At 41.6% G+C, this 25,056-nt stretch overlaps 1 protein-coding gene across 3 annotated transcripts in view; it reads right to left on the bottom strand.

Moving 5' to 3' along the window:
• The window catches only part of LOC125623967 (S-adenosyl-L-methionine-dependent tRNA 4-demethylwyosine synthase TYW1), a 126,993-nt gene that overhangs the window by 73,327 nt on the left and 28,610 nt on the right, over positions 1-25,056 (bottom strand). For all 3 annotated transcript variants that reach the window (XM_048824164.2, XM_048824163.2, XM_075120771.1), the window contains exons 10-12: positions 15,606-15,658; positions 12,376-12,494; positions 1,382-1,491 (exon numbers count right to left, since the gene is read on the bottom strand). In XM_048824164.2, coding sequence (XP_048680121.1) covers positions 1,382-1,491; positions 12,376-12,494; positions 15,606-15,658 — 282 coding nt within the window. The remainder of the gene's footprint in view (positions 1-1,381; positions 1,492-12,375; positions 12,495-15,605; positions 15,659-25,056) is intronic.

The following is a 25,056-nucleotide window of genomic DNA, read 5'->3' as shown; positions in this document are numbered from 1 at the left end:
GGAAGCTATGTCAGGGTGGGGGTGGAGCAAGGAGAACCCATTCTAGCCACAGTGCCACCCTGCACCCACAATCCCCTCACTTCATTCCAGCAACAAAGACCAGCTCTTCTATCCCACTCCAGCCCCACAGCCCAGGCCCCACCATCCCTGGCCCTCTCCATTAGAATCAGGCCATGAATATCTAGTTCATCAAGATCCTAAGAAACTGTCTCATCCAAAACATAACAGGATTTAAATCAGCAACTTAACGAAAAAGGAAGGCAGGACCGACTTTGCCTAACTCAAGCTGGGTTTACATAAGAGAGAACACCAATGAACTAGACAGGATCACTCCATACTGCTGAAAAAAGTTTCTGCCTGTCACGTTTCTCATCCATTGGGCGTGTTCCATGCTCAGCCATGATAGACAGATGGGTTACCCAATGACATCCAAGACAAAGGCTCGACTTGCACATTTTACGGATGCTTCATTTGACTCCTGACGCAGTCACAATCTAAACAGTCAATAAGAAAGAGCTTATTTCTTGTCAGAGTTTTCTTGTCAAATCGGTTGGCTTTTCTTGTGCACAAGTGTTGACCATGGCAAGGTAACTAATTTTCTGTATCTGAAAAAGGATGTGAGCTAATGAGTAGCCCATACGGGAAACAAAGCCAAGAAGATTCCAGGTTACACATTCAGGTGGGCTGATTTCCAGAGGTGCTGAGCACCTGCAGCTCCTATTGACTCCAGCTGGAGTTCTGGGTGCCAAGTACTTCAGGGGGAATCAGACCCTCAAGTGCAGAAACCAGGTACATAAACATGAGAGAAAACAGAAAAGGAGTACTTGTGGTTAGTCTCTAAGGTGCCACAAGTACTCCTTTTCTTTTTGCAAATACAGACTAACACGGCTGCTACTGTGAAACGTGAGAGAAAATGCAGCCAATACCCTGCGGATCTCATTCCAATGAGGCTCTATCTATGGCACTCCTTCTGCTCAGGTTAATGGACAGCTCCTTTCCATTCTTACCTCTCCTTACCTTTTATACAGCAAGGTCAAGATTTGTAGTCACCCAGTCTGTCCCCACCCATTGTGGGGCCTCTGTCCACAAACCATATATCTTACCCCTGCTATCATATAAGAGATAGCTCTTTCATGGCAGAAACTAGCAGCCCAGAGGCTGATCCTGAGTTCTAATGATGTAAACATGACAAATCACCTGGGGAAAAACGACAATAAATAATGTGCCATAAAAATTTCACAGTTACGTACGCTTGAGGGCCCTTATTAGTCTCATCTTTTTTTTCTAGTGTTCTAGAAACTTTTTGCTCCACACATTATTAGTTAGTGTCTGTTCTGATTCCCGCTTAACAGCTTCATTAAAAAAAATACATTTAAATTACCTTTAAATTGCTTGATCAAGCTCTGGTGGTTTTCAATAGCCTCTCGCAAGATCATTTCAGGTTGGTCCATTTTCCACCGCCATTCTGTGCCCACTGGATTTGTATGATGCCTGAAGAGAGAAATATTGATTTTTTTATTGTGATTTGTAACCCACAAGAATGAGCCCACCTGCCAATCTTTGCACCTCTGACATTATTAAAAAAACAAAACAAAAGCCAGCTACAAATCCCCAATACAACTCCAACCCTCGCACAACCCAATAAATATATGGGACTTTTCTAACAAAGCAGCCAGCTCCATCAGCCCTCATTTCATGGCCGATGGGTGAACACGGTGTTGGGGGAGGCTAGTCCCTGGCTGCTCCTGCTCTGCCTGAGGTCCCCTGCCCCCCGGCTGGAGCCCAGAGCACACCCCCCTGCGACCACCGGCCCTGCAGCGTGCTGTGCGGGCAGCACATCCGGAAAGCCCCCAGCCCCAGCGCTGGGCAACGGGAGTGTCCCCAAACCCAGCACACCGGGTGGGCGTGGCTGGAGTGCCCTCAGCCCTAGCCCCAAGACTTGTGCACACCAGCACCAGCCTGCCTGCCCCCGCCTCTTGGCCACAGAAGAGCGGAAAGGTAACTGGAAGCAGGCAAGAGGTGGCCTGGGGGCAGAGCGTGAATGGGGCCACACCAGGCTGTTTGCAGAGGCACAGCATTCCCCTGCCTATGTTACCCACTGCCCATGCCTCAATTTCTCCTCTCCCCAGGCAGAAAGGTGGGCCTTGCAGTACATTTTGAAGGCCATAAGTCTAACTATTCTGGACGATGGGCAAAAGTTTCTTCAGCAGCCAAGGGAACACTCTGCCTCCAACCATGCCTCTATTAAAATCAAGGGGATCCAGCTCTAGAATCTTCAATGGAGCGCAGCTGCGGCAGTATGACACACTCAAGGAGGCAGGTCCCAGGCCATTTAGCCGAATATTGAAGGTACAGATGCTATCCTCAACTGAAAATGAAGTGATGTGTTTCTAACACAATAGCCTTACCCTTTCTGTGAGTTCCAGTGTAAAATGGACAAGAGCAGACTTTGTTATTCAATATAAAAAAAAAGGACGGTGCAACTTGCAATAGATCAGAGATGCATTTATGATGGATCCAGTTAATTTCCTAGGTTTATGGAGGTGAGGCCTTCTCTGGTTACTTATAAGATTTTTTTTTTTTAAAGTATTGAAACCTAACAAAGTACTAGTTCTCCGCACTGAAGTAAGCGGCAAACAAAACAATCAGTCAAACATTTGAGACACAGCTGGAGTAAGACCACAATGCAGCAGCTTGCTCAGAGTCAGGAAAGCCCAACCACCCAAAGAAAGCATTTATATCAATATCTCAGCAGCTGTACTCAGATTCGCCTGTACTGATTATTTTTCCACAGGCCAGGCACCTGCAATTATATTTCACCCTCTACCTTAGTTTTCCAGATATACTATAAATCGATTGAAACTCAACTGTGCAAAACTCCAAAGGCATCTCCCAGACTCTTAACTCCCAGACAAAAAGGTAGAACATCCCTCATGATTTCCCTTTACTACAAGTGATTCATGTTGTGCATACCAGTAACAACACAGAAAGGGGTCCTAGACAATGGGCTTGATTCTGTTCTCTGTTACAACAGTGGAGTAACTCCACTGAATTCAGTGGGGTTAACTTGGTATAAACCAAAAAAAAAAAGAAAGAAAATACACACGCACACACTTCTGTGCCTCTTCTAAAAATAATACAGTGTGTTTGAAAACAGAAGGCCAAAAATGGAAGTTTCTCCTCTAATCTTGTGCATTCCCCCATCTTCTGTTCATGTTTTGAACCAATCTGAAATTCACAAAGGCTGCCTGTGTATTCACAAGGCTGCCTGTTTGTTCTCTCATTTGAGCACTTGCACCATCAATTTCAGTACAGCTCTCAGAAGAAATTTAAAGCGCTGTAGAGGGAACAAAATACCCTACTGGATCTCACGCAATGGCACTGATGGATTAAAACACTGAGCAAGGAATACAGGATCACACCTTCTATCCATACAGCATTCACAGTTCCGGTTACTGTGCAAAATGCTGCTCAAGGGAGAGCTGATATCAGGAGCATTTCAGACAAGTGGTTTTTGACCTGCAGAACTCAGACTCTGATATTACTCTTCTATAGTCTTCAAGGCCACGTCTTCCTCCTGTAATCTTCCAGCTACATAGAGCTCATGCCTAATATCTAATATGTGGCTAAAAGAGGGAAGGAAGAGATCGCGGGCCAGAATTAAGGGCCTGACAAAGCCCATTGAGTTAATCAAAAGACTTCCACCAAGTCAAAGGGATCTAAGTGAGAAAAACCCTTCAACCTCACACTTTGACTGAACCAAACTAATTGATTCTCAACCTAGCACAAGGCCAAAGTGCCTGTTTGGGCCAAATATCCTTCTCGTTCAGGTAAAGAACAAATTCATGCACTGATGCCTGAAGCATCTTTAACTTCTCACAAAGGGAAGATACATAAATAAAAGTGAATCTCAATCAAAAGCAGCTTTATTCTTCTAGAGTTTCTCCAAAAAGCATTATAAGGCATTCATACAACTCTTACATTCTATTATAAGGTATTTATTCAACTCATACATGTTTAACTCCATCACTTGTACCATGCATATTTAATAGGGTGACTTGGCAGAAAGTCAATAGATCCTTCCTTGATGGACTCTGGACACCCATAAATTATGAGCGTCTCACAGGCCTTGAATTTTTTAACACACTAACTGTTTAATAAACACACTAGGTCATGTCTACAAGTGGCTTATTTGGAGTATGGAGTTTTAATGGGGACACAAAGCATATTTCATGGCTTTGGAGATTGCACTTCCTAGTTATTGCCAAAGCCAATCATTCACTCTCACCTTTTCATTCACCAGCAGGCTATAAGGTGTCCTAGAACATGTGCCCGACTAGTTACTCAGGTCTCAAGCAGGTAATCATGGGGGACTTTCTTCCCCTTCCAGCACTAACACACCATACTCAAAACAAAGGGGAAAAAATCCTATTGTATTAGAGAACTTTCACGTTCAAAACATATTCATTTAAGAGACTGCTCTGCTACTCTGAAATATAAGGCATGAGTGCTATAGTGTACTGCTATGAGAAACTGATGAAAGACATCACCTGAACACAACGGGGAGTTTTCAGATCATTCTAGCGGTCCGTCAGCAAATCAGTGTGGCCTACAAGTGAACCTTATTTGTATTCTCATCAGGCCCTTGATCTACCTATATCATTTACCAATACTACCCAAAGGACCCTGGCAATTAATCATAACTTTTTCCCAGGAAGATGAATGCTCCTATGGTGTAAATATTTACGATGAAGCAACCACTAGTTTACTACCATGGGCAAGTTCCATAAGCACTATTTGCTTAAAATGGAAAAAAGGTCAGTGGATTTACTGCAAACCTTTACAGAACAAGGAGTTATTTTCCACTGTGAAAAAGTAGCCCAGTCCATTATAAAGAAACAAATAGCACACAAAAAATTGAACTGCCAGCGTCTGCCTGCCTTGGTAACTCAGATTGGGAGACCCAGCAATAGGAAGCTTCTACAGACACTATGGGGAAGTATGGTCTAGTTGTTGGGGATTGAAAGTCAAGACTCCTAGAACATATTCCTGGTTTGCTCCTAACTCTCAATGTCATTTATCCACCCTTAGCTTCTATCAGCAGCAACACTTTTACTCTGTCAGCAAAGATGGTTTTGCGGTACATATTTCCTTTTTGTTAGTTTTATTTTGGGGGCTGAGATGAGGAGGGGAAAGAGCTGGGTTTAGGAACCATGTAATTTGGTAGAACGTGCTTTTTCTAATATAGACCTTTTCAATGCATTAAGAAAACAAGTACCTCTCAGAATTTAGCCTAGTGTATCTAATATTCTTTCGCTAAGGAAATATGTATTGCAATCAACACAACAACTGCTCCCCACTTAACAAGAATGAGGAGACATGGAAGCTTCTCCTTCAAAATCAACTCAAAAGACTGTTTCTAGCATTCTGTCAAAAAAGGATTGGCAAGACTGAGTGCCATTTCACCAACCACATGCAATAATTAGTGGAGGGAAGTGATCATGGTGTTTCCAATAGCTTTATTATATTGTTGTATCTTTTTGACCCGAGCGCCTAGCCATAGTTCAGGGCTCTGAGGATGTTCCAGTTGAAAGCAGACATTGATGGAGTCTGGTATTTTCTTTGGTTCAATCTTGTTTATTTACAAGGAAAGTACAGAGTCCTGCTTCTCTGAGCATAGAAGGAATCAAAAACCAAAAGAGCAATTTCTTAGCTTACAGCCCCAAACCTTTTTAAACAACAGACCCAAAAGCACTCTGTCTGTTCCCAGGGTCACACACTGTGCTCAGAGGCTACTGCTCGGCTTTCTTGCTTTTTCACCTCAGCGCCTCTGTCTGTTCTGCCAACCCTCACACCCACCCAAAAACAACACTCAGCAAAACCCCTCCACCCACCTAGTCCAAAACTCCTGGGCAGGGTCACCTAACCCTTTTGTCTTAGGTAGTGGCTTGTGATTGGTGGGTATGAATCCACCCTGTATTTAAGATAACTGTAAGGAAAAATCAATCTCAACAAGGTTTTTACTCAACCCATAACAATGCTTCACCAGCTCATAACAATATTCATTACTGATACCACAGTACTGTATCACAAAAGTTTTACTGTCACAGAGAACACCAAAGGTACGAGATATCAAACATCATGGTTTTGAGATACAAGAGTGAGAGTGATGAAAAGTATGGATTTCAGTACCAGTATGCGGTTGAGACTGGGAAATTAATGTTGAGGGAAAGGTATCTCAATAATGATACCACCTAGCTTTACAAAAGTGTTTTTTGTCCATACAAAGGAGGAAAGTATCATTATCCCCATTTCACAGACGGGAAAAACTGAAGCAGAGAGGTAAAGTGACTTGCCCAAGGTCATCCAGTAAGTCAGTGGCAGAGCCAAGAATAGATGCCAAGTCCCAATACAGTATCCTGTCCACTGGACCAGACTGCCTGGGTTTAGAGGACTTTTTGGATACATGTTACTGTTTACTCACTATGTGACCCTAAGCAAATTATTTCCATTTGCTGTAGCTCAGCCTCCCCTTCTATACAATGGAGATAATAATACTCCTTACTTTGCAGGGCACTCATGCGGAAAATGCTATCTAAGTGGAGAGTACTATTGTACATATAGTGAGACCTATTCCCCACCCTATATTGCCTGGACTTGACAAGGAAGGATATATTTAGGTATTTGTACCGAACTGAGCACCTCATAAAGAAGTTGCTACAAAATGGAGGTGGAAGCCACTGTACCTATGGGGCTGTGGAAGGTATTCTCTGCTCTCCATTCAAATAACCTTTTTGTTAGCATGTTTAAGTTTCCACCATTTATTGCTGGCATCAAACCCAAGCTATATATTTTGCACACCATCCAGCTTACCCTCATGTTTGAAGTCAATTGAACTGTATCTGTGGAAGGAATCCAGAATTAGACCCTGTGACAGAATTCTCCCGGTCCCTCACCTGGCAATAGGGGAAGATAAACTAAAGCCCCATGCTACCATTCAGCCCAAGGCTCTTTCCTCAAGACGGGCTTTATTAATACAAACAAATTAAAAACAAGACCAAAGCTGGTTGGAACACTCTGTCACAGCCACTACCCATCGTTCAAGACTGCAGCAAGCCGAGAGGAAAGAAATACACCCTTTCTCTGGATACCTGCACCTCTGCTTTAGCCCCCCCCAGGTTACCCATGTGATAGGCAGGGAACCCTCTTACGCATGGGGAGTTAACAAGCACCTTTATCCATTGTCACACAGGTGCTGAAACCCTGTAGGGTCCTTATTGCTGAGCCAGTGGGACCTGCAAAGGAAGGTAGGGGCTGGGACAGTCCGGTCTTATGGAAAACAAACTAGAGGACAAATCAAGCCTGGGGAGAAGGCTAAAGCTAGGGTTTAGGTAATGCTAATTTTGAATTACCCTATTTTTGTTAACAGAACAAACCCCTACAGGAAGATGACTTCACTTATTAAAATGAGTAGGTTGTTTGGCGATGGGAGGGGCCTTCTCCAGCTTACAGGCTCCAATTCTATTTAATGTAATTCTATTACATTCCAGTGTTGCTAACTTTTGTGATTTTATCATGATATTCGATGCTTCTCTAAAAGCCCCAGCTTCTGGAGTCAAGTTATTAGATGAAAGTCTGCTTTTGGTTTTTAAAAGGTAAGTTTCTTACCCTCCCAACTGCACAGAAAACCTTGAGAACCCAAAAACTCACAATGTATCTCCTTTGAAAATTTCATTATTTCTGGGGGCCTGACTCTTGCTCTTTGAACACTGTGAGTTGGCAATACAGATATTCAAGTATTACGGTAAGGAAATCCATCCCTGAGGAGTTCAAGCCACGAAATTTCAGGTTGCTGTACTAGCGGAAGACTGAGCATTTAGACACAGCTGTAATCAATGTAGTGTTAAAGGAAGAAATAAGAGCAATTTTTCTACGGTATTTTATTCTGGTTGCCTCCTACTCAAAGACAAAATAATAAAACCTATTCATTGAAATCTTATTTAACTGCTTCATCTCTCCACAGTAATTGATTGGGTTTTAGACACTCAGCCAAAGGATATAATCAAATCAGGTTTGCTTAGTGATCTCCTAAGTAATCGTGACAGAATATGCACAGTGTCGGAAAACTCAGTCTGTACGCTTCCTCTAACTGATTAAAAGATTTGATCACTTAAATTTTTCCATTTAGACAATTAAGCTGAAGAGACACAACAAATACAGTGGACAGATTGAGAGCAATAATGGATGGTGACCAACTACCTTTTTATTTTTTTGTGGTAAAGTGAATTATTAGTTTGGGATATTTATGTATTATAATAATTAAAGGTTTGTTCCTGCTCCCATTGCCAACTCCTACTCACTTCACTAAGACATGAATAAGCCCTTAAAAAACACGCATATTATCCCTGAGCCCTGTGAAGAGACTACAGTATTCATAGAATCATAGAATATCAGGGTTGGAAGGGACCCCAGAAGGTCATCTAGTCCAACCCCCTGCTCGAAGCAGGACCAATTCCCAGTTAAATCACCCCAGCCAGGGCTTTGTCAAGCCTGACCTTAAAAACCTCTAAGGAAGGAGATTCTACCACCTCCCTAGGTAACGCATTCCAGTGTTTCACCACCCTCTTAGTGAAAAAGTTTTTCCTAATATCCAATCTAAACCTCCCCCACTGCAACTTGAGACCATTACTCCTCGTTCTGTCATCTGATACCATTGAGAACAGTCTAGAGCCATCCTCTTTGGAACCCCCTTTCAGGTAGTTGAAAGCAGCTATCAAATCCCCCCTCATTCTTCTCTTCTGCAGGCTAAACAATCCCAGCTCCCTCAGCCTCTCCTCATAACTCATGTGTTCCAGTCCCCTAATCATTTTTGTTGCCCTTCGCTGGACTCTCTCCAATTTATCCACATCCTTCTTGAAGTGTGGGGCCCAAAACTGGACACAGTACTCCAGATGAGGCCTCACCAATGTCGAATAGAGGGGAACGATCACGTCCCTCGATCTGCTCGCTATGCCCCTACTTATACATCCCAAAATGCCATTGGCCTTCTTGGCAACAAGAAGCATATGACAACGTGTACACTGCGCTTAGGAAATCCTGGGCCAAGTTTAATCTTGCCTGTCTCTGAATGGAAGTGGTATTGAAGACAGACCACCCCTAATTGCTTCCTTTCACCAGTGCAGGGCATTATATCTACACAAGGCATAATGCCTCCACGGATGATGGAGTGAGCCAAACCACACTTTTTAAAAAAGGGACCAAAGCTGCAGAGTTTAACGTGCCAAGGGCCGAGCCATGGCCACACTCATGCATATGGGCTTTAGGATGATGAGTATCATAACCAATGCTAGCCAGCGCCCATCTTGAGTGAAGACAGCCAAACTATAGCCATGTCTTGCCAGAGGAGTGGGGGTGGGACAGTCATCATTTACTTCTATGGGTATGTCTATACCATAAAAAAAAAAAAAACACTGCGGCAGCAAGTCTCAGAGCCCAGGTCAATTGACTCAGGCTCATACTACAGGGCTAACAATAGCAGTATAGATATTCAGGCTCAGGCTGGAACCTGGGCTCTGAAACCCAGTGAGGAGGGAGTGAGTAGAGCTAGCTGACAGGGCCAGTCAGGAGGGAAATACATATTACAAGTATTTTACTAGCATTGGATACAAAACCATTACCACATGAGTCTCCAACAGCACAGATGGTAAATGTGATGGGTTACCCTCCACTCCGGGGTGCCACCTGATGTACTGGAGTACCACTGAGCCTGCCTGTTCCACCAGTCGGGGCTCCTTGTTACCACAGTATCTGGGCACCTCACAACCTGGAATGTATCTATCCCCAAAATAGCCCTATGAGGCAGGGCAACGCCATTATCCCCATTTTACAGATGGGTAACTGAGGCACAGAAACTAAGTGACTTGCCCAAGGTCACACAGGGACTCTGTGGTGCAGTAAGGAATTAAACCTGGTCTTCCAAGTCTTAGGCTAGTGACCTAACCACTGGACTACCTAGGCTGTACCTAGGTCCCCCAAAAAACTGGTCAGAAAGAGGTAGGGATGACCCTAGATCACTGAAATTTGCTACACATCTGTTTTTTGCACCTGTATCCGTGTTTTTAACTGCACCTGACCTGACAGCTGAAGAGACACTCCTCCTGTTCATACCGAAGAGCTTACTAATTAGACCCATTTCATCCAAAGCAAATAACCTAGAATGTTTTTCAGCATAGTCCTCTAGAAAGTAATTTCCTTGCACTCAGTTTGTCACCATTAGCAAAATCCGTTTTCCAGCATTACTATTCATTAGTGCTACTCCATTTCCAGCATTATTTTAAAAAGTGACAAATGGCTCCACAGAGCTATGAGTTAGAGTCATATGGCGGGTGTCACACTCGACGATTTATCCCAATTATCATACTTCCAAATTTACTCTCCCTTGGCGTCTCTGATTCAGCCCCATACTTCAAGACACAGACTCCTGCTGATAGAAAATACTGTAGTTGGATTGTTTTGGAGGGGAACGGTATTAAATTTTCTGTAGTAGAACATGAGGTACCAAAAAGCTTCGTTTGGGTGGTTTTTATTGCTTTCTATTTTACGTTTATGATACGCCCCATCTGTGTTGGGATTGGATACACAATTACACACACGCCAAAATCACTCCTAATGGCACAGTAACCATTGCAGAATTAACTGCACCATTACAAACTGAAGTCTTGAAAAGAGAAAAAAGAAAAAAAAACAAACCACATTTTGTTTCCTAGCTACAGAACAGTTATGACATACTGTAGAATAGAGTGGGAAAATAACACCCATTAACTATGCCATATGAAGTTCACGGTGTCCTTTCAAACCATGAGGTGTGGAGAGCCTGTTTAGGATTACAGTACCAATTAAGGCTCAAGTGTAGATTTAAATAGGATGGCCAGTACAGAATGCTTGAACTTAGCATTTACATTGTAGTTATCTTCAAAGTCCTTTTCAAAATGACATCAATCGGTCTGCACTGGGACTGTTATTTAAAATACTTTTACTCTTAAATTTACAGACTATCAGAATAGGGGAAACAACTGACACTCAGGGGGATACAGCTGTTTTCACAGTATGATCTTGAGATGTCCAGCACGCTGGCAGAATATGAAAATGAATGGTGTCTGTCTATGTGCTCTTGGGGAGAAATAATACCCAAGCTAAGTACAGTTTGAACGGTATTGAATTAGTTAATGGGACAGAAAAAGAACGAACAGTTGAGAAGTTGAAATAACTTTCAACTCCTCCTATCCATCACATTTTCACTTCAGTGTTTTTATTTATACTGAGGGTTATGTTCTTTCCTACCAGGCTTACCTGGCCCTCCCTACTCAGGCAAAAAAATTCCTGCTGAATACTATGAAATTTTTGCCTGAGTAAGGAGTGCTAGTTCAGGTATTATCTTAAATTTCAGCTTCCGACAAGCTCACGCCCCTCAAGGGACGATTAACAAGACCATCCATCTTGGGACATGCACTTCGGCATGCACGCGCACACAAAAGAGAGACCCAGTTTCATACAATCTAAAACATATGAACACATTTATTTAACACTTCTGTGACCCTGCACCATGGGGAAGTTTACTCATTTTTTTTAACTGAATCAGGTTCCGAGATGACTTATTAGTGCTTGGTATTTTTTCCAGTGGACTTAACATTGCAAGAAAAAACTAGCTGCAAAGTAAAGCACAGCATGTTCAGTTTCTTGGATAGCTCCTTTATAGCCTAAATGTCATCTTTCCAGATGAAAAATTCTTTGGAAACTCAAGGATGCTTTTGAAATTATTCCCACCCTCACTATCGAAACAGCAAGAACATACACTGAATTAATCCCTCCACCAAATTCTCAGGAACTATAAAAGGATCTTTTAAAAATATCTTTTTAAAATGTCATATAAATAAATTAAAAATTAAAGAGGTCTATTAAACCACATTTATCATCATATTAATATTTTCTTACTCTGGATGCAAAATTTAGCAATCTTTGGTAATGAAACACCTTAAACTTAAAAACCTCCCATTTGCAACTGTAATAAGAAGGGCATTGAGGTACTGACCCTGCAACTGGATCTCCATGTGTAAGCACGTGTCCAGTTGCAATATCTAGGCTATGTGTTACTAAGTGTGTGTACACAGCACTCAGCAGATTGTCAGCATGCAACAAATCCGATTTAATTTTTGGAATTATTGTTTGAGGTTTTTTTTAAAATAGGTATGCTGAGTTCACAGAATTGCAAGCAGGTCTTTCTCTCACGCTAAGAATCCAGGAGATTATAAACACTCCAATTAATTCACCAAATGATAGAATGACAGTCCCCAAAGTAAATCATCATCAGTACTTTACCTCCAGCAAAACACACATTTGTTTGCACAAGCCAGGCTCGGTGTGGTCTCCATGCAGCGGTGACTTTCAATGCCATAAAAAGTATGTTTGTAGCAGCCTCCTCTACCTCGCAGCATAGACTAGAAACAGAAAGGGGAAAAAAGCCACATAGAAGTTTAACACACAGTTTGCAACCAAATGATGCAAAAAGCAAAATAATGTAGAAAAACAAGATTTGACAACTCTGGCCATATTTCAGCTTCCTTCATAGAAAGAAATAAGACAATGGATCAAACTTAATTCTTACTCCCATTATACAGGAGATCAAGCTAGATTATCACAATGGTTCCCTTCTGGCTTTACAACCTATGAACATATGAAAATTCCAGTGTAACTGACTTCACTAGAGACTTATACCTGTGACTAATTAGCCCAGTAACCTGAATACCAATAAGGCTGCTTAAATTAAGCTTCCTTTTGCCAAAGAATCCACAGCAAAGTCAATGCATTGGAATGGAGATCAAGTCCCCAGTGCTGTATTAACTATAATACAGCAACACCCAAACATCTTTACAGGCATTTCTTCAAGTTTTGCATCATTTTTGTTTTTAATACGGTCATATAAATGCTGTATGGTTATTTGTTCCCCTAACAGATCTGCAGTTTCAATCATCAGCCACTTTGATGTTCATTCAAATCCATCCATGGACAGATTCCACAAGCCAGGTTAAATGTATGCAGTAGGTCACAATAATGACAGATATAGTCTATTTGAGAAAATTCATGGCAAGCAGATCAGTGTACACTACAGCAGCTTATGTATGTGCCTATATAAAAAGTTTACATCAGTGCTGGGAAATTCATGACTCTCCTTTACAGGAAGGAAACAACAAACAATTCTGTAGCTTAAACATCATTTTTTCTTGAATAGTATCATACCCCACCACATCTGTTATTAAAGCTTTTAGCCTTACAAAAATACTCACTATCAATAACCAACAGGTCAAGCCACTTAGCTGTAAACTTAAGGTAACTTTCTTGTAAAAAGTTACTACAAATAGTAACAAAAACCAATTTAAAGACTACCTTATTAAACATCCACTTGTTTTAATTCTCCTAAAAAACTGCTTCTTTCTCAATCCTAATTTAAATAATACAAACCCTCTTTTACACCAGGAGTCTGTTCCAGGAGGACTGCATTATCTCCTTAAGCCTGGGTTTGCAGCATCTATCCAAGCGGTTCTCAAACTGGGGGTCGTGACCCCTTTGGGAGTTGCAAGATTATTACTTGGGGAATCGCGAGCTATCAGCCTCCACAACCCTTCTTCACCTCCAGCATTTATAGTAGTGTTAAATATTTTTTTTAAATGTGTTTTTAATTTATATGCAGGGGTTGCATTCAAAGGCTTGCTGTGTGACAGAGGTCACCAATACAGAAGTTGGAGAACCACTGTTCCCGTAGGAATTTGCAGTCTATTTAGAATGTATGTTGCTTGGGACAGAGATTGTTTTTTTTTGTTTTGTTTTGTTTTTTGGCACAACACATCAGATCAACAACAACAAATGGGAAAGGATTGCTATCACTATCAAGAGGGAGAGAGGAATATAATGGATTAACTTTTAAACCAAACCCTTTTAATCTAAAAGCCCCGGTGATTGAAATTAAAGTTTCATCCTCTTAGAGAAAAAGAAAATACAGCTAATGCCTAACCATTACAGTATAATTACGCACTTAGTGATTTTTTAAAAAAGAGTTAAAAAAGGTGATTGTGCCCCCTGCCTTCAAACAGGTATTAAAAGTACTTTTTGTATTATCGTAGCACCTAGGAGTCCTTGGAGCCCTTGCTTGGGCTTGCTGTACAGAACAACACAGAACAAAAACACAGTCCCTGCCCAATGCCATATGTATGGATTTGAGAAGATGCACATCATCTAAGAGAGCCAGATCGTGCAGATGGATATTCTGAGATGCCCAGAAATACACATTTTTCATACCTGCCAATTCTCTTCTGTAATATGGCAAAGCATAAATACGTCTAATTAGTTAAGATGGCACTGTACAGCTTGTTTTCTTTAATAAACCTTAGGCCTACTTCTGCTTTCCACTGGTTTAAATTAAAATCAATTAAGATACTGTCTGAAACTGGTAATGTAGACCAGATCTATACCACACACTTCAGAATAACTACGTACTGCCCCCATCCATTCCCAAATTGTAGTTCTATACTTTTTAATGGGTTTTATGTAATATTGCTTGAAACGATGGCACTTTAAAACAAATCAGTTCTCTATTCTTCGCTCTCATTTGCGGCACTGACAAAATCGGAAGACTTTTTCTTTACGTTTTTCGCTACCTGCTAGTATGTTAAAAACCACAGAAGGAACATTTTTAAAAGTAATTTTACAGCCCACTTTTTGCAATCGATGCAGTGGTCACCAAAAGCATTACCAGGATCAATATGCCTTACAAAACATTCATGACAGTACGGCAGGGTGCACTTTAAACCATTCAGAGGTGCAGATATTGTGATGTGAGACTTCTCCATCAGGCATTTCAGTAAAAACTAGATTCAGCCACCCATGTTGGTAATCATAATTCAAAGAGTTCTTTTCAAAACAGACCACGCTAATCATGCGTCAAAAACAGACACACCAGGAACTTATCAATGCCATGACTCCAGAATTAAAGATGTGTCATCACGTTCACTAAAAGTGCTTAATCCTAGAGTTTATAATTCTGAGAAAGTTTTAGTAAAATATATCCTGAATTTGCAAAATTCATAATATTCTCTGTTAGGAGACAAGGACAAGGCAGTACAACCACAGAAAGCCAGAAACATCAATTAAAGGACAAACTGGTCTGAATACCCTGCTACAGCTATTACAATGGAAGGTGTCATCTTTGCTTTAGAAGATCTTGCCTCTGTGGTGCAAGCAATCTGCCCAATTACTTTTTCATGCTATATATTACTGCAGACAGGAGCTTCAACAACAACAGGAATAAGCCGCAGAAAGTGAGACTACTAGAGAGTGGCTCCAGCTTCTTGGCGTAAACCATATTTCTACTCTTCACAGCAGGGATTTAATAAATCAAAATGCAAAGTGACATTATAATAGACAGCTTAAGGTTTGGTTACAGGGAATATATTTTCAAACGGTTATTTTGGACAGAGAAGGGTCACACCTGATTTAGGTCTCTAGATGTTTATTTTTGTTAGTTTTGCAACCTTAAAAAAAAAATAAAAAGGTACCTTTGTCCACCGACAAAGCTTCACACCGGAATGGCTTCCAATCAATTTGTAACCTGGACAGAAGAAAGGGAAGAGTTAGTTCCATTGATTTTAAGCTGCAGTAAATGGCACACAAAATTAATCTAGTCTCTGAGCATTAACATCTCCCATCCCCTCTAGCCACCCCTAAAAATTAAAGGTGTTCAGATGATGGATGTGACACAATACTAGAGCTTGTCTACAGGGAGAGCTAATGAGCTGCAAGCCAGAGTGTGAATCTATAGCACACTAGCTTGCTGCACACTAACTGGCCATGTGGCCCCCACTGCAAAGTGCACTATGGAACTTTTAGTACTCTGTAGTGATGTCCACGCAGCAAACTAGTACTTGGGGAGCTAGTGCGCGGGAGATTCACACCTTGGCTTGCCACACACTAACTCTTTATGTAGACACGCCCTACGTTAACATGGTGGAGAAACTTAACACACACATCAGCAATTCCCTGCATTAGAGTTATTTCATTGATAGCATCAGCCTTGTTTTATTCTCGCGAGCCCAGATCTCAGAGGGAAAACCACATGTCACCCAAAACTGACTCCACCTCATTCAGGATGGCTGCTGATTGTTTACAAATGATGTATTTATATTGCCCAGTCTCCCTCTGATGAAAAGATGGTGGCCCCAAGAAGGGGCCATGTAACAGAGTGGCAGACTCTAGGACAAATCACAGTGACAAAGAGTCTGTGTTGAGGCATCCGCTATTTAGGCACATTGTAACTATGGCCGAGTCACAGCAGCAGGCAATCCAACTAGCTCCAAACCAGTCATACAGAGGATGGTATCTCCTCTCAGACACAAAAGGAAATAGGGTCTGGAACCCCAGGGTTTTTCCTGAAGACCCCTTGTAACAGCTAACCCTGGTGGAGGAAAGCTTAGGAAGAAAGGGGTGAATCTGGACTAGCTGCATGGTGCAAAGTCCAGGTGCTCATAGGTTTCTAGGGAAGGGCTAAAGAGTATAAAGCAGACTTCAAGGTAGGAAGACCCTTCCGTCTCATAATGCATCATCTAGCCCCTCAGAAAGGTGCAGGAATCAAAAGCACAGGTTATACCAGAACAAGAGACTTATCACACCTCTGCTCACCTCTTCCAGAAGCTTCTCCCACACTAGTGTCTCAGCCCAATTCTGAAGGGAGCACCTCAAGAGAATGATTGTTCCATCTTCATGCCCTTTCAACATAGACTCAACATAGTACCAGCAAATGGCCTATGTCAAGTGATATTTGTTCACTAAAACGCGGCAGACACCAACCCAGGGCCTCATGTAGGCCTCTAAATAGCCAGTGTATGTCATTCTCCAAATTGGCCAGACCTTAAATTAGAGGCCTAGCAGTGACTTTTCCCCTGGACAAGGGAAGGGGATCTTCTTCAGCAAAGTTGACAGACCAAGGAGAATTATAGCCAGCTCTCCTCAGTCCACTCATGCCACAACAGGGATAAGAGATGGAAATGGAAAGGAGAATGATGGGCTTGGAATGGAAAGCAGGAAGGAAGCCTCGGGATTTTAAACTGGACTCAGGATATTGTGAGCCAGATTCTCAGCTGGTGTAACTTGGGGTAACTCCATTGTCTTCAGTGGAGTTATGCTGATTTACACCAGCTAAGACTCCAACCCTATATTCTGAAGATAATGTAAATTTGACATCACTTCATGACATTACAACAGTACTGACACACATTTCTTCAAATTCATTGGGATGAGGGGATTAATTAGATGATGTTCATTAAGCTCTAAGCACTATTACCCTAAATAACCTACGTTAGGTAATTTTCCTCTTTGGAAAAAAAAATGCTTAGATACCCAAATGTCTGTAAGATTTAAATTCTCTACGAAATGGGCACAAAGAGATAAGTGGGATTTGGAAAGCCCACTTGCATAACTCAGACCAAATGCAGAGCTCTTTACTAATCAATGCAGACTGGACACCCACAGACCCAAAGGTTTACCTCAGCTAGCTAGTTTTTCTTGGTTAATTCCAGCAGATGTTTATGATGTTTATTCTTTTAAGGCAAATAAAAATTTATGAATCAAGTCCTCCTTCCTGCCCAGAAGCATGAGCTAGATATAAAAACCTACCATACGGCACAAGGAACCATTCGGCACACTGCCACCCAGAGCGAATCAAAGGGTGGAATTAGTGTGTTTATTTTACTTTCTTCACTTGTGAAGTTATCACACACATCTCATTGCCACCAGGCTCAGGGTGATGCTCTGTCCTGATTTACACACCCCTGCAGACTCCAATGAAGTCAGTGCAGAATTAAAATAAGAGTAAGAATCTGAGTCAGATGTACCAGCTACAAATAAAGCAGCATGATATACTGCAAGCACAGAAGGAGGCTGTGCAACTGTCTATCCATTGAGCATATACAGCACTCAACAGGCTATTCCTGTTCATAGGTATTGAGCACCCTTCACCTCCTTTTGAAGTCAATGGGCGAAGAGAGCACTCAGCACCTCAACGGACTAGCCGAAAGCATGTTACGTACACAGAAGTTAGACAAAAATTAATTCTGAAGGACAATGAACTATTGGCTGCCAAAAATCCTATGGGCCAGAATGAATTACTTTAATGGAGAAAGACTGTGCCTACCCCAAAGAGCTTATAGTGAACAAATTGGAGAAAGTTCAGAGAAAAGCAACGAAAATGATTAAAGGTCTAGAAAACATGGCCTACGAGGGAAGATTGAAAAAATTAGGTTTGTTTAGTCTGGAGAAGCGAAGAATGAGGGGGGACATGATAACAGTCTTCAAGTACATAAAAGGCTGCTACAAGCAAGAGGAAGAAAAATTATTCTCTTTAACCTCTGAGGATAGGCCAAGAAGCAATGGGCTTAAATTGCAGCAAGGGAGGTCTAGGTTGTACATTAGAAAAAAATTCCTAACTGTCAGGGTGGTCAAGCACAGGAATAAATTGCCTAGGGAGGTTGTGGAATGTCATTGGAGATTTTTTAAGAGCAGGTTACACAGACACCATCAGGGATGGTCTAGATAATACAGTCCATCAGGACTAAGGACTAGACGACCTCTCAAGGTCCCTTCCAGTCCTATCATTCTATGAATGGAGCTATTCCATTTTATACCTGCTGAGGGTCTGTCCCCATCTTTTTAGGAAATAACACATTTTGCCAATGTATTTGGGGACCTGTGTAGCCCCCAATTAACATTTTAAATGTGGGATTTATTTTCACCAAAACTACATAGAGAAACAGAGTTTAGGGCCAGAAGCGACCAAAGATCACCTACTCTGACCTCCTGTGTATCACAGGCCACCACCATCACCCAGCACCCGCATGCTAAACCCAACAACCAAAATTAGACCAAAGTATTACACCGCTCAGGAGACTGTTATGCACCACAAGCAGAAAATAGCAGGAGCCAGATGTGCATCAGAGCCCAAGGCCCCCGCAATGGCAGGGAAATATGCCCAGATAATCCTGGCAAGGGGCTTACACCCACATGCTACAGGGAAAAGCAAAAAAACCCAAGGCCATATGAGGCATGGGAGCCTGGTCTAGTGGATAGGGCACTTAACTGGGAGTCAGGAGACTTGGAGTCTATTCCTGACTCTGCCACTGCCCTGCAGTGTGACCTTGAGGAAGTCACTTCGTTTCCCTGTACCACTTCTTCCCCTCCTGTCCTGGGTCTGTCTTGTCTGTTTAGGCTGTAAGCATTTTGGGGTAGGGACCTCTTGTTAGGTTTCTATAATGCCTACCACCGTGGGGCCCTGATTTCAACTGGTGCCTGTAGGTACTACTGTCATTCATTTTCATTATTTGTCTGAGTAGAACCTACCATGCGCCTTCTTCCTCCCTTCCAAGAAGGTGCCATTGGCCACATTTGTAGCTCATGTCACTCCACAGAGCTCCCATGCCCTATTTTTTTTAAAAAAAACATTTTACCCATTCATCAGGTGCCACGTGCAGCCCTCCATCGACAGTTTTAGGAGAGATTTATTTATTTTCTCCAAGACTACAACACCGAATGTCAGTAAGAAAGTCTCAATAGTATCACTTTTTTTTAAAAAAAAGAAATACTATTATATTAACGTTTTACTGAAAATAAAACCTACCTGCCCAAATCCCCTGTTGACCAGTTCATGGTAAAGAAAAAATTAGATCAATCTTAAGAGATGTTGAGACCCTGGGATCCTGAATCTACAAGGTTTATTTCCCTTGAGTAAGGGCCACTGATGCCAAATTCACTATGCCGAGCACCTGCAAACCTCCAATAAAGGCAATGGGGACGGCACATGCCCAGCACCTCCTAAGATTTTGCTCAACATTTAAGAGAGGCTGAAGCTCTCAGCCAACTTTAGCGATGAAAAGTGTCTGAGTCATCTAGTTGGCCTGTGCCAGGAATTATACTATTGGAAGAAATAGCACAGAGATCTGCAGAAGTGCTTAAAAGCAACTTATGTACCCAAGCTCTTCACCTGTTGTGTTGACTGTGTGGAAAGTTTGGTGACAATTGCCCACTCAGCCATCCTAATGGTTTCAAGGACTATAAAGTAATGGCAAAGTCCTAAGCCAAATGAAACCCATCCCCACGCAGGTTAGTGGCTAAAGTTTAACAGCTCAGTACGGCTATTTTAACGAGTAAAACCATTCCTCCAATTTCTCTAAAGCCCATTTATGTATCTCCCATTTGGTCTAACAATACCAGCACCAAGCCAGCCTAAGTAACACAGGAGAAAGGAGCACAAAGGACTGTGCATACTCATGATTAAACTATACAGGATATGAAAGCACTTTTTATGGATGCAAAGGAGACAGAATCAAACTGAGGCTCTTCTCTCTCATTATGTTGTGTGTCTGCTACCTGAACCATACATAATGAACTCTTCAGTAGCCCAGGCCAGACACCTTTTCCATCAGTGGGGCCAGGTCACCTTCACTGTTATACTTTTTTTGGTTCTGTGGTAACTCTATTGATCTTCTTTCCTGTTTGCGATGCTTACAATGGCTGTTTCAATTAAATGCAGCTACTGGTCCCATGTAAAAGCACTCAGGGCAAGCCTGTGCATAGATATTCCCAAGGACATTCTGAACATATCCAACTGTTTTTGCTAGTAGTTTCAAAGTGCTAGCAAAGAAATTTCAAGTTTCACATCTTCCCAAAACACTTATAATGAGATACAGGCTTAAGTTGAAAGTTTAGCTTCAATATACTCCAAATAAAAAAAAAAATGCTTTCCAGACAGCACTCTCTCGAATCACAACTAGATGGATTTATGGTCATAGCACTGCTCAAAAGAAGTACGCATCAACACATCTTTAAATGACCAAGTATTCATGTAAGTCAAGCCCATGAAATACCTTTATCATCATAAGCAAGATCATAATGAAATCAACAAAAAAATTTTTACTGAAAGCACAAGGACTTCAAAACTGGGACTTTGTACCAAGTGACCCTTCTCTAGCTGATGAATTCTGAAAAAACTAGAGCTTGCCAAACAGTGAATTTCAGTAATCAAGCCTAAATGTTATAAAAGACGTGAATTATAGCCTGAAGGTCAGCTTTTGAGACAAATGAGTGTCCTCTGGCTATAATATTAAGAGGATAAAAAGAACATTTGGTAATGATCTGTTCTGACAGCCAGACTTTCAAAAGAAGAGACAGAAGCTATGTTACAACTGTCAAGCAGCAGGGTGTACACAGTGAAAAAATTTAACCACAACTCAGACCCAAGCTGCACCATTTTTATCAATGGATTTAAAAAACAAAACAAAAGACCATTGTTTGGCATCCATACAAGGATCACATCCTACATTCTCCATCACTGAGAATTAGTCACCAGTGAAATGATAGTGTGTGTTCTCCATTACAACAGCATGTCATCCATGGGAACTGAAAACATCTCCAGGAAACTCAGATGTTCAGGCCTTGTCTGCACTAGGAAGTTTTGCCACTTTAACTATATTGGTATAATTAAAAAGGCAAAACCCTCTTACTGTAAATGCAGTTATACTGGTATGGAGTGCGAGTGCTTACCCCGGGAAAAGCTTAATATATTTCGGTAAGTGACGTACGCTATACACCAGGATGAGGTACCTTTGTATCAGTATAACTGCATCTACACTGGAAGTTGTACTGTTAACTGTATCAGTACAAAACAACACCCCTCATAAATACAGTTATACAACTATCCAGTGCAGACCAGCCCTAAGTAGCACAGAAATGTTGGACACACCACAATGGAGGGTCATTACACTATCAAAAAATTGTTTTGCCAAAAAATTGAAAGATGTAGGGCTGTGAAATTAAGGATTTAACCATGACAGACTGAGCTAAATAAGCAATTGAAATCACCAGGAGGTACAAGAGCAAAAAATTAGCCACGCTCCCCAATAAGGAAGAAGTCATTGCAAGCTCTGGTGAAAGCAAATTCGATGTAACACTGAACTTGAAAATCAGACAAATTCAGAAAGAGCTGCTGTGAACAGGGGATAATAAACATCCAATATATTTGTGTGGTTCTATTAAGCAGTCTCCTTAAATAAACACTCTGGTTTGAAGTGACTGCTACCTGTTAAACCCGACACTCATCAGGAGAATGTTCACAGGAATAAAGTTTCCCATTGGCTCCCACAATGCAAAAGTGGAGCGTAAAAGGGTTGCAACGTAATAAGGTCACTAATACAATAGTAATTCACCTCCAACAGCTACCACACAACTGGGGTACTTAGCAAAGATTACTTGGCAGAGAAACCAGGGGGGCAGGTGGGAAAGAGATCACAAAAAAGGCTGAAAGGAAACTACTGGAATTAAATTAGTATTTGATGCAAAAATATGAACAGTATCTGGTAACTGGATAGGTTGGCCAGTCATATTGGTGTTTATTAAACTATAAACACACTCTGGATTTTGTTCTGAGCTCTGACCAGTATCTCATGGCTGGGGGGATGGGGGAAATCAATCAACACAACCAGTAGAAGGCCTAGTTTTCACAACATCCTTTTTAAAGCATTTTGGGGGAAAAATACTTTAAAAATAGGCTTGTGGGGTAGGAAGCTTTCAGGGCCTGATCCTGAAATATTTTCCTATGAGTAGTGCAATTGACAGAATGACTCCCAATGAAAGTGTTTGCATGACAAAGGGTTGAAGGACTGGACCCTGACTGCGAAACAACTACAGCTTAATACCTGTGATTCTTTGCCTCCCAACTGAGCTGCTAAAATGTTGCTTTGAGCGCCTAACGTCCTCTGTGAATATCAAAAACTAATGTTTGCATTTTCGACGTTGTAAAAACCTGCTATGACTAATAAATACAACCTCTCAGGCCATGTGCATTAGATGCAAGCGAACATATGCACCTAGGTGTCAGAAACAGACTGGGAAATTGACAGTGATGAACTGCCAGTAGCTGCAACAAACTCCAGCCTCAACCTTAATTTACTGACCATAAAATATCTTGCAAATTTTTAAGATTTCAGTGTCCAATATGATACTGTTTTTCATTTTAATCAAAGCCCAGATCCATCTTTACATTACAAAATTGCCAAACCAGCGGAGCACATAAAACCACCGATGTATCAGAGCACCATTTCCTATCAAAGTGTCTGCTTGACAAATAGACTGCCACAAATACCACTTCAATGTTTTCATCTATATTAAACTAGTGCTGAAAAAACCTCATGCTTTGTGCAGGTATAGACAGAGCAAAGTGGTAAGCAGGACCACTCACAGAGCTGTTCTTGCCACTAACAAAGTAATGTCTACTGAATTTCCAGTATTTGGGTGGAATGAAGGAAATTGCCCTACAACTACCACAAGATATTACCCAGTAATACACCTGGAGCACACCAGCAAGAGCAAAGCCAATATGATTTTACATACAATAAAGCAAATACAACCTCAGGAGGAAACAGAGACAAGAGGTCAAGTGAGGAATCTTTTGATTATTGCAGGACATTTAATTTTCCATCCTTTTTGTAAAATTAGCTCTCCAGCCTCCACCAATAAAAGACCGATGTGATCACTAGTTGTTTGCAGTGGTGTCGTAGCTGTGTTAGGCCACATCTACAGTAGTGAGCTTACAGTGACATAGCTGTACCACTGTAAGATCACTCGCGTAGCCGCTCTATGCAAGCAGGATAGAGCTCTCCTGTTAACATAAAAAAAATCCACCTCCACGAGCAGCCGTAGCTATGTTGATGGGAGAAGCTCTCCCGCCAACATAGCGCTGTCCACACTGGAACTTCTGTCTAAGTAACTTATGTCACTCAGAGGGGGATTTTTTCAGACTCCTGAGCAACAAGTTACACGGACGGATGAAGTGAGCTGTAGCTCACGAAAGCTTATGCTCAAATACATTTGTTAGTCTCTAAGGTGCCACAAGTACTCCTTTTCTTTTTGCGGATACAGACTAACATGGCTGCTACTCTGAAACCTGTCATAAGTGGTCGGCCTTAGTCCCAGGACATTAGAGAGAAAAGATGTTGTTTTACTGGACCAATTTCTGTTGGTGAGGGAGACAAGCTTTCAAGCTTACACAGAGCTCTTCTCTGGGCCTGGGAAAGGTATTCCTAGCATCACAGCTAAATCAACAGTGGAACTGATAGTTTAGCATAAGTACTTAGCACACATTCTAAGGTACCATTCAAGGGGAAGTGGCCTGTTAACACCCCTGCAGTCATAGGACAAAAGGGGGTGGAATTAGCAGGTTACACATTGTTGTAATAAGCCATAAATCCAGTATCTTTATTAAGACCCTGATTTTTAGTGTCTAACACAGCTATAAATTTAAGCTCCCAGGCTCATCTTTTGAAGCGGTTGTGCAGGTTCCCTTTGAGGATGAGGATGAGAAGGCAGATGGCAGTGTTTGCCAAGGGGTGATGTGATACAGTGACCACTGATAGCAGGAGCTGGTGTACATTTATCATTCTATTAATGAAAACTCAGCCTTACCTGAGCCTCTGGGTGCACTCACCAATAATACCACTTAGCTCATACACACTGCTTTTCATCAGTAAGTCTCAAAGCACTTTACAAAAGGAGGCCAGTATCATCAACCCCATTTTACAGAGGGGGGAACTGAAGCATGAAGAGGTATGCGATGCTTGGTGGAAACTTCAGAGCATGTTCTCCGTGTACACCTGTGTGTCAGTTTTACTGGCTGCTAGAGACCAAGTTGTTTTTTTTTTAAAGCATCTCTTTCCTCCAGCTGTTATTGCATGAACTGGGCAAATTTATTCTTATGTCTAGGACTTTTTTCAACTTCTAAAAAAAAAAAAAAAAAACCACACCCCTCCTATTGTCTGGGCAGACGGTGTTATGAAGAATGCAGAGAGACTTTTATTCTTGCCTGTCTCTATGTCTACAACCTGTGTTTTGTCTAAGTCTAACAGGCCTCATGACTTCCAACCCTCCCCCCAGTAGTCCCATCCCCTTTCAAAAAACCAATATACCTAA

The sequence above is a fragment of the Caretta caretta genome, chromosome 17 (genome assembly GCF_965140235.1).
Source record: "Caretta caretta isolate rCarCar2 chromosome 17, rCarCar1.hap1, whole genome shotgun sequence".
Classification (NCBI taxonomy): domain Eukaryota; kingdom Metazoa; phylum Chordata; order Testudines; family Cheloniidae; genus Caretta; species Caretta caretta.
This window is presented reverse-complemented; position numbering and strand designations above follow the sequence as displayed.